At 40.2% G+C, this 15,972-nt stretch overlaps 2 protein-coding genes across 5 annotated transcripts in view; both read right to left on the bottom strand.

Moving 5' to 3' along the window:
• The window catches only part of tanc1a (tetratricopeptide repeat, ankyrin repeat and coiled-coil containing 1a), a 70,873-nt gene extending 57,891 nt beyond the window's left edge, over positions 1–12,982 (bottom strand). For 3 of the 4 annotated variants that reach the window (XR_008397265.1, XM_053684119.1, XM_017481478.3), the window contains exons 1-2: positions 12,838–12,981; positions 3,687–3,800 (exon numbers count right to left, since the gene is read on the bottom strand). Coding sequence is in view for 3 of the 4 variants with exons in the window: in XM_053684119.1 (XP_053540094.1) it covers positions 3,687–3,750 (64 nt within the window). In the remaining variant the exon portion in view is untranslated. Of the gene's footprint in view, positions 1–3,686; positions 3,801–12,837 lie in introns of all 4 variants that reach the window. The other variant, XM_053684120.1, reaches the window with a different exon arrangement.
• A 1,485-nt stretch (positions 12,983–14,467) lies between these two features.
• Positions 14,468–15,972, bottom strand: part of pkp4 (plakophilin 4) — a 37,088-nt gene continuing 35,583 nt past the window's right edge. Inside the window, exon 22 of the mRNA XM_017481481.3 lies at positions 14,468–15,662. Within this exon, the coding sequence (XP_017336970.1) occupies positions 15,423–15,662 (240 nt within the window). The 3' untranslated portion in view covers positions 14,468–15,422. The remainder of the gene's footprint in view (positions 15,663–15,972) is intronic.

The following is a 15,972-nucleotide window of genomic DNA, read 5'->3' on the forward strand; positions in this document are numbered from 1 at the left end:
GTTTTGATGAACTAGTCCACTGTTCACTAAAGGAGACTTGAGTGCAAAACTGTATGTAGTAATTGCAGTCCTGAGGCCATAGTAGCATCCATAGTCCCAGCACCATAGCACAACTGTTCATGTGGAATCGAGGTCCAAAACCATTTCCGTGGAACTTCAAGCGGCACCATCCTCAGCAATCTCCAGGCTGCACCGCTTGGAGTCGTCCTCATTCACTGTATGATTAAAACATCCAGCAAGTTTCATAGCTTCATGCGTCCTCCTCTGTACAAAAAGAGCATTTATTTAACTAAGCTCCAAAAACAGCTCGTTTGGATGTGGCGGGATTTGTGACATCACAAATACATTTGCATATGACTGGCCCAACAGCAAGACATCGACACCTACTTTTACACAATCTCACCGTTGGCCCCGCCCACTGGAGCTCGGTCACTGAGAACAGTTCTGCACGTGTTATGGCAGGTGGCGTTGATATTTAATTCATAGGCACAGATGTTAGCCAATCATAGCAGTGGGTGGTTACATTGAAGCCTTAAAGGTAAAGGCCACAAAAAAAGATCGTTTCAGTGGGAGGGTTAGAGACAGGGTGGGAAAGGGTCATGAATTACTCAATTTTGCATGCTTTCTGTGCAAAAAACTTTACTAATATTATAATTACACCTCAGGGAAGATAATCAAATTTGAAATAAATAATGAATTAGTTAAAAATAAACACACATCATGACCCGTTTAACATTATTACAATTGGTAAGCTCGGGTGGCATGTTGGTAGCTCATCCCTGACATAATTAAATGATCAATACTGAATCACACTTTAATTGTACAGATCACGTGCTGGTGATATTTAGAATATTTGCCTCTGATCCATCTGAAATTCTTTTCTGGCTTCGTCACTCTAAAACATCCCTGCATCAAATCAATACCTTTATCATTCTAACTTGGAAAAAGTGTTCCTCTGCCAGTGAATAATCGTCTTGTTTTGCTCAAATTGTGTAATACTCATAGCTAATGGGTGTATCCTATATTTATTTCACTGTCAGTCACCATGTTTTCATTGATAGCAAAGCTAGCCATGTGAGAAGAGGTCTTCCTGCGAAAAAATCGAATACGTAGCACCGGTAATGGCACAGTGAGAAGGGTCGACTGGTTCAGGATATGCAACGTGGAACCAACAATCACGGATCATGTCCCATAATCGAGAAGGGAAAAAAAAGAAACTCCTCGGCGTCTCTCACGGAGGTCTTGCTGCTAGTCAGCAAATCGTTACGTATCTCATTTACATCTCTTGCCCCGCCCACTTTGAGTCAACAGAAATCGTCAGGTCTCACTGAATACGAATGACTTCTGTCCGTTTTGTTGCGTTGAGTCAACACAATGAAACCTTTCCAAACAGCAATACTAATATTAAAAATAAATAAATAACATCTCTATTTGGCATGAGTGATCTTTACGTCTAAAATTCTCTTACGGTGCAATATTTTTATTGTTTGTTTGGTTTTTTTTTTTTAAGAAAATCGACAAGTTTGAGATCCTGCTACAGTTTTGGCTCTCTTGTACTTCTGTCATAGCATGCAGCCTCCATTTTGTTTTTATTACTTTCTTTAACGACATACAATTTCTCTTTTATCACGTTTTATTTTCTTTTTTGCAAATCTTGGATATGTTAAATGTACTCCCCCCCCAATAGCATACTGTATAAGAAATAAAACAACAATTAAGGCAAATTTATTATTTAAAAAAAATAAATAAATCAGCCTATTTTTTTTTACTCAGTCCTGCTTATGGAAACTTTAAATAAAACTTTAGACCTGACATGTGGGTCAGGTGCGGTTTGTTTGCCGGCTCTCAGACTTTGACGTGACACATTTAAAGTGGCCGAGTGAGTGACGTTAAGCGCAGGAGAGGATGAACGAGGTTAATTGGAGCGTCTCCATTATAGAGGAGAGTCTTCGGGGAGAGAAATCAGGGCCAGACCGTACCGTTACAGTGTCGGCCGTGGAAGATGCGACGTCACGTGAAGCGAAGCATGTGAAACACTTCTTCAGCCAATCGGATTATAATCGGCCAGAGGTGTTTCCCAGATCCACATGCAGTGAAGATTTACTGAATGATGAACATATTTACTAGGATTACACCCGCTGAGCCAAGCTGAGATCTAAGGCATGATTCGGTGTGAAATATACACAAGCACACACCGTACAGGACTCATAAGCTTCTCCGCACATCAGTCAATCAGCAGCGCTTTTCCCCTGGATGATGTAATATGGATTTGTAATACAACAACAAATCCCTGCTCCTACATTTGATCATTTTTACATTGTCAGTACCTACGTTGAATTTAGTTACTCTTCTTCCCCAGCTACCAGGTGTACCAATCAGGGATCAAGGACGTATGGGTGGAGTTAAAAATAGTGCGGATCACTGATTGGTCGAAGGTGATCATTATGGAATCATTACTAATATCTCCGGTGTTTCTATCTATCTCACAGTATATGGCGCGCTGATCTTTAGAGACGGCACGATACGAGTGTCAGCCGATATCGATACTCATCCGATATTGTTTTCTTTAAGCTTTAAAATGTTTTTTTGTTGTTGTTCTAACTGAAGCTCTTCATATTTAAACTCTTCCATACAAATATCACTTACATTGTAAATACAAGAAATATACCAAAGTACAAATATAATCAAATCGGTCAAGACTCTTTATATGGACACATTTCCATTAGCAACAAATACATTTCTAATCTCAAATCCAATTCCAGGCTTTGCCATATGTTACAAGATCTGATATCGGATATATATCCAATCCACCATTTTTTTGCTAATATCATTAGTGTAGTGTTCTCTTTCCAACAAAAGTCCCTTTTCTGCCTACTTCGACACGACATCGCAAAATGTTAATTGATTAGATTGACTTTTTATTTATCCAGCCACGGTAATGCCTGGTTTTATATTTATTCCCCATGAGCCATCTTAAAATGGCGTCCTATTCTCTACGTACGATCACTACATAGGGTGTCATAACGGCATTGTGCACTCTATTCCCATTATACCGCTTATTTCAGAGTTATCCACGTAAACATTTCGACTCCAAAGCCTGCACTCGCCCTATTTTCACTAAAAGTATCGATCTCCCTTGGCTCTGTGTGCCTCACATTGATGATGGTGTGCTGTGTAATGTGTATTTCCATGAACAATTTAATGTGATGTGGCCTATTAAAGTAACATGACGCAAAAGAAACTACTTTTTAGTGGAGTTTTACTCTACAGTGTCCGAAGAGATCCTTCTAATTTTCACACTTAGAGTTACATGATGGAGAAAGGACACAGGGGCACGACTAGGACAACCTTTTTGTAGCCAGGGGGCCCTTTAACTGTAAATTAAATTCCACAAACCCCATTAGTACGAAGTTATTTCATGAACAGTCATTTGATTCTTTATATAATATTCGCCTGCAGCCACGGAGCGTTCTATTTCCTGAAATTTCCGCTGACTGAACACAGGTCCGTGTCTATTTGGTGCTTGGACCCCTAAATAGAATAACTTTGATAATGTGTGTATAGAGCTGTAACAGTAACTCTCGCTTCACCACAAAACAGCAGGAAAATCCAGTCCATTATGTCAGACGCATATTGAGTGTTACTCTTTGCTGCCTGTGGATAGAAAACGAGGTCTCCATTCTTACCTGCATCCTTCTTCCTCCCTCTTCCTCCTCGCTCCTGCACAGTCCTCTGTCCTGCCTTACGCATGACAAAATCCTCTCTTTCTCCACCTCTGTTTTTTTATATTCACTCTAATTCTGTGGAGAAAAAACAAAACAAAAACAAAGCCTTAATCAGGACGGATGCAACGAGGAAATCCATACATTTTGTTTTAACTCGATAATCCCGAGGATTGTTTAGACGCTGATGGCAATTTCCTGGTGTCCTTCTACATTTCCTGGACGCGTTGTTTTTGTCTGACCTTCAGGAAGCAGATTTTGTCCATAAACAGCACTAGGATTTGTGTGACATGCCATTAAAATGGAAAAAAGACCCTTCTCGTACACAGCACAATTAAATTCATTTTGTCATTTCGCAGACGATAATTCTCGTCCAGCCTTAGATTCAACTGCCAGAAACAAACACCATTTCCTCAACTAACTGCATAATCATTTTTATTACAGCTCTCTCTACTTTGTGAAAGAAAAGACAAGTCAAATCCTAACAGTGACTTGACTCGAAAGCTACATTTGAGTGCACAGGTTTAAGAAAGAAAGAAAGAAACAAACAAAAAAGAACACCCATTCAGTTTTAGTTTTCACAAACGTTCCTACATTACAATGCGACAGGAATGAAAAAACAGTGTTTAAGATGAAAAAAAAGAAGAAGAAGGAAATGAAAGAATGAACAGTTTAATCGTTTTTTTTCACCATCTCTGTGAATCCGTAAGAAATACCATACATCAGCAACGGGGTGGTGTGATGACGCGGAGCAACTGTTACCACCACCATGTTGATTACTTTCCTGTAACAGCAAATCCAGGAATGTTTTATTCCTCTTAGACTACTACAGCAATTTGCTAATGTTTACTATTTGTTTTTGTTTATTAAAGAACACTTATTCAGAAAGTCATACGATTTATCCATTGGTAGCCACGCCTATTGTTGTTCATCGTTCTGCTAAACAAGTTAACACGCACAACAGCTACAACGTTCTATTTATTGATTGATTGATTTTTATTTTATATATATATATATATATATATATATATATATATATATATATATATATATATATATATGTATATAATCATTTATCGTTAGACTTAATGAATGTAGATCGTCCATCATACAAGTCAAGGCGTACGTTCATACTGTAGAAACATTTAGGACAATTGCAATAATTGAAACCTGTGAATTATTAAAACCTTCATTATATTAACCAACACGTTCTGACCAATCAGAATGGAGAATTCAAGAGTTCTGCCTCCCACTTCTGTCGTATCCCCCGAACAGATTTTGTATCCCCTCCCCCCTAGTTGTAATATGCACTGCCAAACAAGTGAGTGCGATTTCCGATTCGTAAAACGCCAACAATATCTCCAATATGAACAATCAGAAGAAATGCTGCCGTGTCTACCGTGATGTCAGTGAGCCTGAACTTGCCACATAAGCCCCGCCCATCTGTCCTGTTCCTGATTGAATCTCACAAGCTCAGGTCATCTTTTAGCCTATATATACCGATGGATGTGGCAATACAAAAGGTTCTATCCAGGCAGAGAGCTTATTCAAAGACACGTCATGTATTATAACTCTAGTTTCTGCATCAATAAATTCTGACTTCCTGTTTAAGGTTTTCTCAATTTTTCCTTATGAAACTGTTATTTAGCTCTCAAATCTCCTTCAGTCCCGGTTGGGTAAAAGACCTGAATAGTGTACAGGATAGCTCATGGGAAAATAAGTCCGGCATTATTAAAATTGTACGGTGCAGATCAGCGGTTTGTGCTTTAAAGCGCTCATAATGAACACTCGGGTCCAGACGAAAGCCTGTGGTCTCTGGCGATTTCCTCGCCGCACAGCCACAGAACTGCAGCTGCCAGCCATGTGAAACGGAGCGAGGACGACTGCTAAGCTTTTACAATCGGGATACGGAATAAGGAGCTTTTTGTAAACTACAAGCGGGAGATAAAACCTAGTGCTCAAGTGAGGAGTAAATCACGACAGGGCGTGAGTTATAAGAAAATAAATCAACACCACCATGGTGTGATTCAGCCTGACACAAAGTCCCCTGTAACAGCATGTCCAACAAAACCTTTCGCTCCTTTTACACCACAGCAATCTGTCGACGAACGAACGAAAGAATTTATAGTTGCTGTATTTAATCGAAACCTGCAGTCCCCTCCAAAACTATTGGAACGGCAAGGTCAATTCATTGGTTTGTGCTAGACACCAAAGCCATTTAGGTTTGAGATCAAAAGATGGATGTGAGATGAGAGTTTAGGATTTATTTATTTATTATTTCCTGGTATTTACGTAAAACATCGAACCTTTTGTATAAAACCACCCAATGTTTAGGTGAGCAAAAGTATCGGATAAACCTTGACGTAAATGAAAGTAAATAACACTTAATATTCGGTTGCATATCCCTTGATTGCAATAATTGCATCATGACCGCGACTCACTGGCAGACAAAGTGTTCATGTAAACTTCTGAATTCATTCTACTTCCACCATCATGCGTTACATCATCAGTAAAGATTACTGACCCTATTCAAGAAGCAGTCATGCAAGCCCAAGCCATGACGCTACCGCCACCATGTTTCACAGATGAGCTTGTATGTTTTGGATCATGAGCAGATCCTTTCTTTCTCCACATTTTGGCCAAACGTTTGGTCAAACCCATGTGTCTTCAGTCTACAGCAAAAACAAATGAATTGGCCATGCCGTTCCAATAGTTGTGGAGGGGACTGTATGTTATAGCTGCTATAAACATATGCTCTTTTTTTTTAAACTTTTGAAGTTAAAAAGACCACACACACAAGAAAAAAACAGAGCTTGTCATGTTACCGAGAAGCAACAGAAAACGTAAAGTTACAGCTTTACCTCTGACACTGGAGACTCCTTCCATAAATGTTAACGAAACTCATTATCCTCACAGGAAACTTTACCTTAGCAACAATTACGCACATTTTTCAATCCGTTTCTGTCAAGCATCCACCGTACAAGTCCTCACATACCTTGCTACTGTAGAAACGATAACGACATTATAATGTAAAGTTGATTGAAGTGTATTGTTTAATCGGATTAGGTCTGGGTGATTGGGCAATAATACGACACGACACGACATTTCTGCGCACCTGATGTGTATCAATATGAAGGTTGGCCGAGAAACAGTAAAACAGTAGTGTTGAATTTAAAACAAAACAATAAAAAGTTAGCTCGATGATACTTAAATTTATCGCCTACAAAGTAAATCAACGCTGGAAAAATCTATTTAAAAAAAAAATACATTCAGATTCATACGGTAGAAAACTTAACCGAATCAACAGCATGTGGTTTGAAAATATTATTATTAAAATATCAAAAGTAATTAAAATATCCATCTTTATTAATATATTGAATAAGGCTAATAGACAGCTCTGTAAACCGGTTATTTCCAAGTCAGCATTTCATTTGTGGATTTGAGAGGCTCCTGGTTTCTGAGGAAACACACCAGCATGACTGCTACATGCCACAAATTTCCACCAGCATCTCATTTATACTGGTGTACCGCCCACCACTAAGCTCAGTGACAGGCACGGGCTGTAAAGAGTTGAGAAACATCTAAGGAGCCTCCATGTGCGCTAAATGGATAAATTAGAGCGCAACGACGTGTGTCCTACACCCATGCACTGACCACAGTCTTTGGGAGGGGAAGAAAAAACTTGCTGGGATCGATTAGTTAGCACCTGGCTGAGCGGCAAACCCTAATCCGTTCCAGCCTCGCTTTAAACTGGGGCATGAAGCTAGCCGGGGTCTGATACTAATCGCTCGGATTTGAAAGAGACAGAGACCACATCCTACTGCTCGGAGACGTGGGCTCTGAAACGCATCATGGAGGAGACTTCACAGAGAACGAGGCCGTCCACGGTGGTGCCGTTTCTGCATCCGGTACCGCTTCCTGAACGCTGATGTACGCCGCAGGAGGAAGTGGGGTCACGAACAGCAGATTGTCTCCTCGTACATGACTGCTGTATGATGCGAGATAACTAGAACCACGTGCCTGTTTGCCGTTACACACACGAAAGGGTTAACCCTTTACCGCAGACACGATAAAGAAGGAGAAGGCTGGGGAAACCACAGAATAAATAAATAACAAAAACTTCACAAGAAAACACGGCTTGCGCGTTCTTTAAACGTTCTCTGAGCGTTCTTTAAGCATTCGTTTCAAAGTATCTCACTCGATGTCATCTTTATTTATCCTGGAAGGCTTCTATACTAGACAGGCGCCCTGCGGAACGTGGTGTGGAGCCCAGAATAAATCTCCAGCATGTGGGGTTTCGCGGCACATCGCCACATATGAACCCGATTTTGCTTAACCGACCTGTCAGGATTTGTACGTTTGTAGTTCAACTGAACCAATTTTCTGCTACTTTCATGGTAGAATGCCTTTTTCTGTTTGGATTTGGTGGAACTGTAACCAACGTTACAGCATTCAACTTACCTCGAAACTCTGAATTACGACATGTTCGACCTCTGTGGACACCTCCATGTCCATCTTGTATGTTTTCCTCCTCAAAACAGTGAACTGTATAGTCAGATATAGATTTACAAGCATGCTGATTGATCGAAAGCTAACACTTGCAACTACACTCAGTCCGTACAGGATTTCATGGAGTTGTTTTTGATTGTTGCGGCCAAAAATGCGCCATTTTGCTGCTGCTTTTTTCGAAATTTGCGATGCGACTTGCGGAGCATTTTGTGCTTTCGCAATTGAAAGTGCAATTGCAATCGCACGAAATAGTCTTGCGCAGTCTTTCGCAGTGACGTTTGTTTGTGAATGAGACCTCTTAGCTGTACTCGTGTTCGACGCACACGAATCGAAGAGGGCTTTGGCTGTATGCGCGTCGCGATGACGTCACATGACGCGCCTCGGCCCAAATCTGCCGGAGATCCTGCGGAAATTTAGAAAAATCGCGAGCTCCTCCAAGTATTGCAGAGTTTGCTTGATTTTGCGTTCATTTCTGCGATCGCAAAATCCAGGACGGGCTGTACAGTACAACTCATTTCAAGGTAAGAAGTGCTACTGTGTTTATTGTTCATGCTGTGGGCGGTCATTCTGATTTGACGTCAGTTGCTGAACTCGGGGTTGAGGAAACCTTTCTGACGCCGTGATGAAAAATTCCGAGTTGAAGGGGACGTTTTCTTTGGGTTTTCCTAGAAGGAGGACGGAAATTTTACTGGGAGGAGTTCACAAACGTGAAAAACATGCTGAAACAGACAGCTGGCTAATCAACAGTTTGTGATTGCATTCGGAAAAATTTACAAACGTGAAAATGTTGTTTCATTCTTAAAAAAAAAAAAAAAAAAATCTTTCCATATTCGGCCCTTTCTACAATCATAGTTTCATACATATATACATATGACTTATATACAACTTTTCTAGGCACTGTAAAATGACATAACCTTACATAAAGGTGTAATGATCTCCAAATTTAGAAATCTAGCTCCTTTACAAACCCTGAAGTCGACACGTGAAGGTTTCATGAGCCAGAACTCGACAGCGGGCTGAAATCATTCAGAGACACGTACAAAACAAAACAAACAAACAAACAAAAAAAAAAAACAAGACCTACTAGGAAAAAGAAATTGTTTCGGGTACAAGAGCAAATGATTCTTTGAGAGCCTTTTGACATTTCAGAAGAAAATTGAGAGGTAATGACATTAACGCAGTTCCAGCATTAGTCCAATAAAGCTGCGTCGATGTGAATTCGATTAGAATCTAACAACAATACTGAGTCAAATGAATGTATTTCTGCATCCGTTGCCTCCAAGTGGTTTATTCAGCATGATCATTGAAGATCAAAGACATGAGGCCACGAAGCAGCAGTGATTTTTCTGAGAGACTGAAAACAGTGTGCATGCAGTAAGTAATCCGATATCAAATTACAGACTGGAGAAAACAGCATTAAGACTTCAATTTAGTGTATTCGCCAGCAGAGCCAAAAAAAACCCCAACAAAACCAAGCAACTGGAAAACTCTGGTCTGACCACCGCTGGCCCTCGACTTTTAATAACTGCTTAAATTGTAGTTTCTGTAAAATTACACGTTTCCGGAGGCCTTGGGCTAAATCTGAGCTTCATTCGAGCAAAAAAGATGTTTAATCAAATGGCACAGTGGCAAGCATGAGGAGAAACGGCCATGGAACTGAACAGATGGAAGGATCATAGTAGGAGTATGGGAGGTACAGAAAACGGAGGGAAATGAGAAGAACTGAGGAGAACCTTTATGATACATGACTTGGCTTATGACTTTGAAACAAAGAGAGGAAAGCGGCATTTGGATGTAAGAAAACATGCATATTATGGCGTTTCCGATCATTCCGATCATCATCACAGGCCAAACCAGGAACAGGAAGAGAACCGGACAAACACACGAGGAAGAAAATATAAAGTGTGCAGTAGATGCAATGCGTATGATGCCTTGATCATAAACAAGACAAAAATATCACACTGCGAGACTCGAAGACGACACCCATGACAATATCGATACCTTGGCATTATACGGTTCGGAGATTATTCTTGGAAGAAAAAAATAATCGACGCCATCAACAAGTCATGTACATCAGGGGCAGGTGATATGACAAATATTATAGCATGATACGTAAAGATGTTTCTACGATGTAAGATGTGCATCACGATACATAAGTTTGCTAACAGCACTATCTGCTCCCTTCCACATACAAGAGCTCGCAGACTTCCATGATTGGCTAGTATCTCTGTGATTGACAGGGGAGAGAGAGAGAGAGAGAGAGAGAGTTGTTTTCTTGGACTTCTGGGTCCATCTGGCATCATCTGGATTTGAACTCGCAGTCTCTGGAAGATTGGAAAATTTACAAAATATCTGTCGTTTCAAATCAGTGCAAAACTAACATCTAATCAGCTGCGTTAAATAAAAGGTTAGCGTGTATAACTGTTATAAACCTGTTATAATACTTTTGTCACCTCAGGTTCCGTGTACTAGGAGAACATTTATTATAATATTGATATTAGGTTATCATATTGCCAAAGCGTAATGCTGTACAGCGTTAACCAGATATCTTTTAAAACATGGGAAAAAAAAGGAAAAAAGACAAATAACTGACGCATTTCTAACACGATTAAAGACACATGTAGAGGATCTCGGACCCTTCTTTACATTTTTAAGCTCCTTAATATTCTTAGGTTTACGTGTGCGAAGGCTTTTAATTCAGACCAATAGGGTTCAAATCGAACGTCCGTCCGTTATCTTGTCGAAAGTTTGATCTAAAACGACTTTATACGATCGTCGTGTTGCCCATTTCCTTGAATTGTGCCAACAGTGAAGATATGCAGATGGGATGACATCATAAATTAAACCAGACATGGGTTGGTGAATGTTCCAGGCCGGAAAGAAAAAAAGATAAAACACAGAACATGTAGCGCTCTGTCACAAGGGCCGGAAGGGTTTGACGGAAAAACCCGATGCGTTGGTGGCGCTGTTCCACTGAGTGAAGAAAAAAAAAAGAAGAAGACAAAAAAAAAAAAAACGAGGACAGAGATTTTTTAAATAGGTTTCATGGCTGCGACCTTAGGGAAATTGACCCTGTTTCCTTTATATGGAAAACGTGTCCTAAATATCTACAGAACATCAGCTGAGTGAGAAACGTGACACACAAGTGGTCTTGTACGAGTTCCCAAACATCACGAGGTCCTTCGGTACAGCACGGGATTCTCTCTGGAACGATTCTGTGTTTACTCACACGAGCGCCAATACCGTGACATACACCTGCATTTATTTTTCTGCTAAATATAAATCTAGAGATAGTTTTCACTCGCTTTGTTTACATCCGGGTCACGAGGGGCGTCCGCCATTTTGTGGGTCAATCGATACCTAGATTTCGAGTCGACGTCTTGTGTAACTTTTTTTTTGTCGTTGCGTATATAAATGATGCTTCTGTGATGCTGACCTGTTACACAAAGATCTGAACAAACTTTGTTTGACCCACAAAATGGTGACTGCGCTGTGAATCACAGGAAACGTGATGCCACTCGAAATCTCTCTGTAGAGATACTACATGGGACTTCACTCTGTGGAAGTCAAACTGTTGCTGCGTTCGAGGGGTCGAGAATTTTAAATTCTCCGCCTCCAACTAGTAAAAACAACCGAAAACGCCCCCTCAACTTGAAATTTCAACTCGTCAGCTCGGGTTCGTCTTCTCAACTACTAGTTCCTTCCCCTTATACAGAGTGACGTCGAATCACACAGGGTAAAGTCCCCCTTCTGTACTTTTAGCTTCATTTATAGCAGTATTGGCTTCAGTTAACATGCAAACACTGTACATAGTTAAATCTATAACACTGAACATACTAATCGCTATTTTGAAAAGGTAGCTAATCATCGACGTTAGAGTTATCACTCGTATAACTAACTTGCTTGAATATATTCAAAGTTTATTATAAGAGAACAGAACCAGTATCCACTCAGGCCTGTAGCTGTAAAAGTACATTTAAAGTAGCTTTTTGTGAACTTTACTTGCTCCAACAGAGCAAATAAAACACAAGCTTTTCAGAACATGCCGAGGTGGGTAATGACGTCGTTACAGCTCTCAAATTATCACGTAGAAGGCACCACAAAAGAAGCACATATTTCTCCTAAGATCGCTGCTACTGTAAAGGAAGACACGCCCTGGGGGCGGGGCATATACACCCAATTGGTCTAACTCAAGACTAGTACAGGATGAGTCATGAAATAATTTCCCTGGAAGTACCAAACTATAAAATATCTCCAAAACATCATGGTGATGTCTATAACATTAAGGAACATGTATACAAATCTATAAACACCAGTTCTAATGATACTAGGCATCCATTAGAAATATATATCAAATATATCAGACATGAAAACTCAATAAATATTGCTTTATACAGTGAATGTACAGTTAAACCTGTTCATCAGAAAATGACTCTCGTTAATAACGCACGTTTTAGTTTGTAAAAAATGACTACAAATAGAAATTAAAGAGCGCCCGCACAAGAAGACAGAAAAAAAACTCCGTCAAGTAGTTAAATTAGTTTAAAGCTTCACGTTTAAAAAAAATGTTTTCTAAAAAAGGGAAAGAAGGTCGAGAAATACTTACAGGATTTGTGCTAATCTGTTCTGTTCAAACTCCAACTTCTCGTGCAGGTCTCCTCGTGCACTTACTGTGAATAACGAATCTGTCCCTCTCTCTGTCTCTCTGCGCGCGCTCCTTCTCCCTCTGAGGTCATTCAGCTATAGCGCTGCTGATTACGGACTCACCCCCGCACGTGCACGGGGGCGCACAAGAAGGGCGGAAGTACCCGTAGATGTGAGTAAGATACGTCACGGGTACCGCCATCTTAGAGGGGGAAACTTTCTAAATGGGCTCTATTTACTTGCATTTAGTTCTGGATTTTCTCAAAATATGACAAACACACTGTGGAGCATTCGGATCTATGATGCCCTGACACCTCGAAAGAATAGTACAAGGAATCAGTTTTGACAGGTGAAAGTTCTGACAATTTGTGTGTGTGTGTTATCATTTTATGACTTAATATGCAACAGATTTATACATGCTGGAGACGTGATTATTAGAGTTTAGTATTGTTTAGTGTTTACTGTATTAGTTAATGGCCTTAATATTTGGCCCTATGTGTATGCCTGGGCAGAATACTCCATACACTATTCCATGATTTATTACGTTTCTGCTCTTTAACGCCTCTGTGTGGATATTATTGGAAATGTAACCAATTCCTCTCATTACATTCAAACAAATGGCTACTTTTGAAACGTGGATGCCGTTAAGGGGTGGAAGGTGAAGTCAAGGGGGCTCAAAGGGACCACAGGAAACCAAAATTATTCAGAAAAAAAAACAAAACAAAAAAAGATTGTCCAGGATGGATGGACCTGTCATTCAAATTGTCAGTCACTGTGAAGTTCTTCCTGTGCATAGTGTATTCCCAGGCCTCATGCCCAGTGTTCCCGGGATAGTCTCCAGAACCTTCCCCACCCTGCCCAACATATAGTGCTTACTGAAGATGAATGAATAAGATTGTCATTCAGGGTTGGTGTATGGTTAACGGTTGGATGGATGGATGGTTGGATGGATGGATCTGACTTGGCAAAGGAATGTAAAAAAAACAAAAAAAACCCACACATATTCTAACACAGAAAACATGGGGTGGGGGACAAACTTTTGCACTCAGTTGTAAGCCATGTTATTTTGAATTTCAGTCAATATTAAATGGATGGATACTAAATGGATGGCTAGATGGAAGGATGGATTTGTGGATGGGGTGGATGGATGGATGGATAGATGGGTGGATGCAAGGATAGATAGATAGATAGATAGATAGATAGATAGATGGATCATTTAGTGGATTAATCATTTGGTGGATGTATTTCTTGATGGATGGATGGACAGACAGACAAGTGGATGGATAGATGACTTCATAATGGATTATAAAGAAACACACATCACATATAGATAGATAGATTATATCACATATTGTAAACCAGAAAACATGGGGGATGTAAATAATTGCACTTAGCTTTTATTTTTATTTTATAAGACGTGTTATTTTGAATATCAGCCCATACTAAATGCACAGGTAGGTAGATGGATGGGTGGATGGAATGTTTGGTAGACGTATAATTAAAGGATGGATGGATGGATGGATCGTCTGGTGGATGAACCATTTGGTAGATGGAGGTGTTGATGGATGAATGGATAGACAGACAGACAGGTGGATGGATAGATGACTTCATAAAGGATTATAAAGAAACACACACCACACATACAAAAACAAATGTTCATCTTTATTTCTCATAGTGTTATAATACATGTTGTCTCCATAAAGTCTCTAATTCGTGATTCTGCTCTACATAGCTATGTCACATGACACAGGGCGTTGTGCTGCGGTGCACACGTCACACGTTTTACAGTAAACCGACAGATCCGTACACGAGTCCGTGGCACACACTACTCTGAACAGTAAATACATCAACGAGACTGGACAAGGGGACGTTTTGTTACCATTGCACAGTACGTTATTATTAACAGTTTTTCTCTTCCACAGATTTGAGATCTTCATCAAAATTGCACCGGACATATAATTGAACTACACTGTTTAAATTGTTTTTAATGACTTGTTCATTCTTTCAACATGCCATTTAAAAAAATAAGAAAAACCAAACAAACCATGAATGTACAACGTAGAACCAAATTTTGTGTGGTTTGATCCTTTGAAGGTGTAGCATATATGTGAAATGTAGACTTACTCATAAAAATGTGATGATAATAATTTTAAAAAATGATAAATATGATAAATATGACTGTTTCATATCCTTCTTTGGCTCACATACAGTATATGTTTTCTTTTTTAATCTCAGATTAAAGTACTTTAAGATCCATTTAAGTTACTGTGATGCCACACACACACATACGCACTGCTCATACACGCTATGTATCATAGTAGTTTCAATCTCACACACACACACACACACACACACACACACACACACAGGCACAGTCCCTTAGATGAAAATGAACCTGTCACTTCAACTTCGCCTTCAATGCACAACTTTGTAGGGATAAATTCTGCATCAAAATCTTCTCACCATGACCAGATAGATGTAACACACCTACACACATGCGCATACACGCACACACACACACACACACACACACACACACACTCGTGCCTACACCCATGAGTCTGGAGACGCTGGGTAGGTCTGAGCGCGGTAGGAAGGCCTGCGTGTGGTGGAGTAAAAGTCCACGTAGTTGGTGTTGCGCTTGAGCGCCTGCCCCTCGCTCACAACAGGGTAGTGAAGCGGCTCGTCCAGGTACGGGTCGTCGTAACCCATCGGCGACCCCAAATACATTCCGTATGTGTCGTAGGACCTTTGAGACGGCTCGTCTGAGTAGTACAGCTGGCCGAGCTGCTGGAAGACCACATATAAAGCCATGATATCAGCGGGCTCACGTCCAAAGAAACGGCAGTGTAGCACGCTGTATGATTTTTACAATCACCATTAACAACTCGTCCTCATAAACCAGTGACAGTTATTATGTTGTGTACATTGACAAGACAGTAAATAATGACTGAGCTACACAAAGGGTAGTGTTTTGTAACCTAATCTCCATCAACAGCATCTCTTTAACGTACGTAAGGCGGAGAAATGCAACACATTTCCCTCTACGCTTCCCTTTTTTGTAAGTTTGAGCTGCTAAACTGAGCCTTGAGCCAAA

This window comes from Ictalurus punctatus, chromosome 12 (assembly GCF_001660625.3).
Source record: "Ictalurus punctatus breed USDA103 chromosome 12, Coco_2.0, whole genome shotgun sequence".
In the NCBI taxonomy this organism is placed as follows: Eukaryota; Metazoa; Chordata; class Actinopteri; order Siluriformes; family Ictaluridae; genus Ictalurus; species Ictalurus punctatus.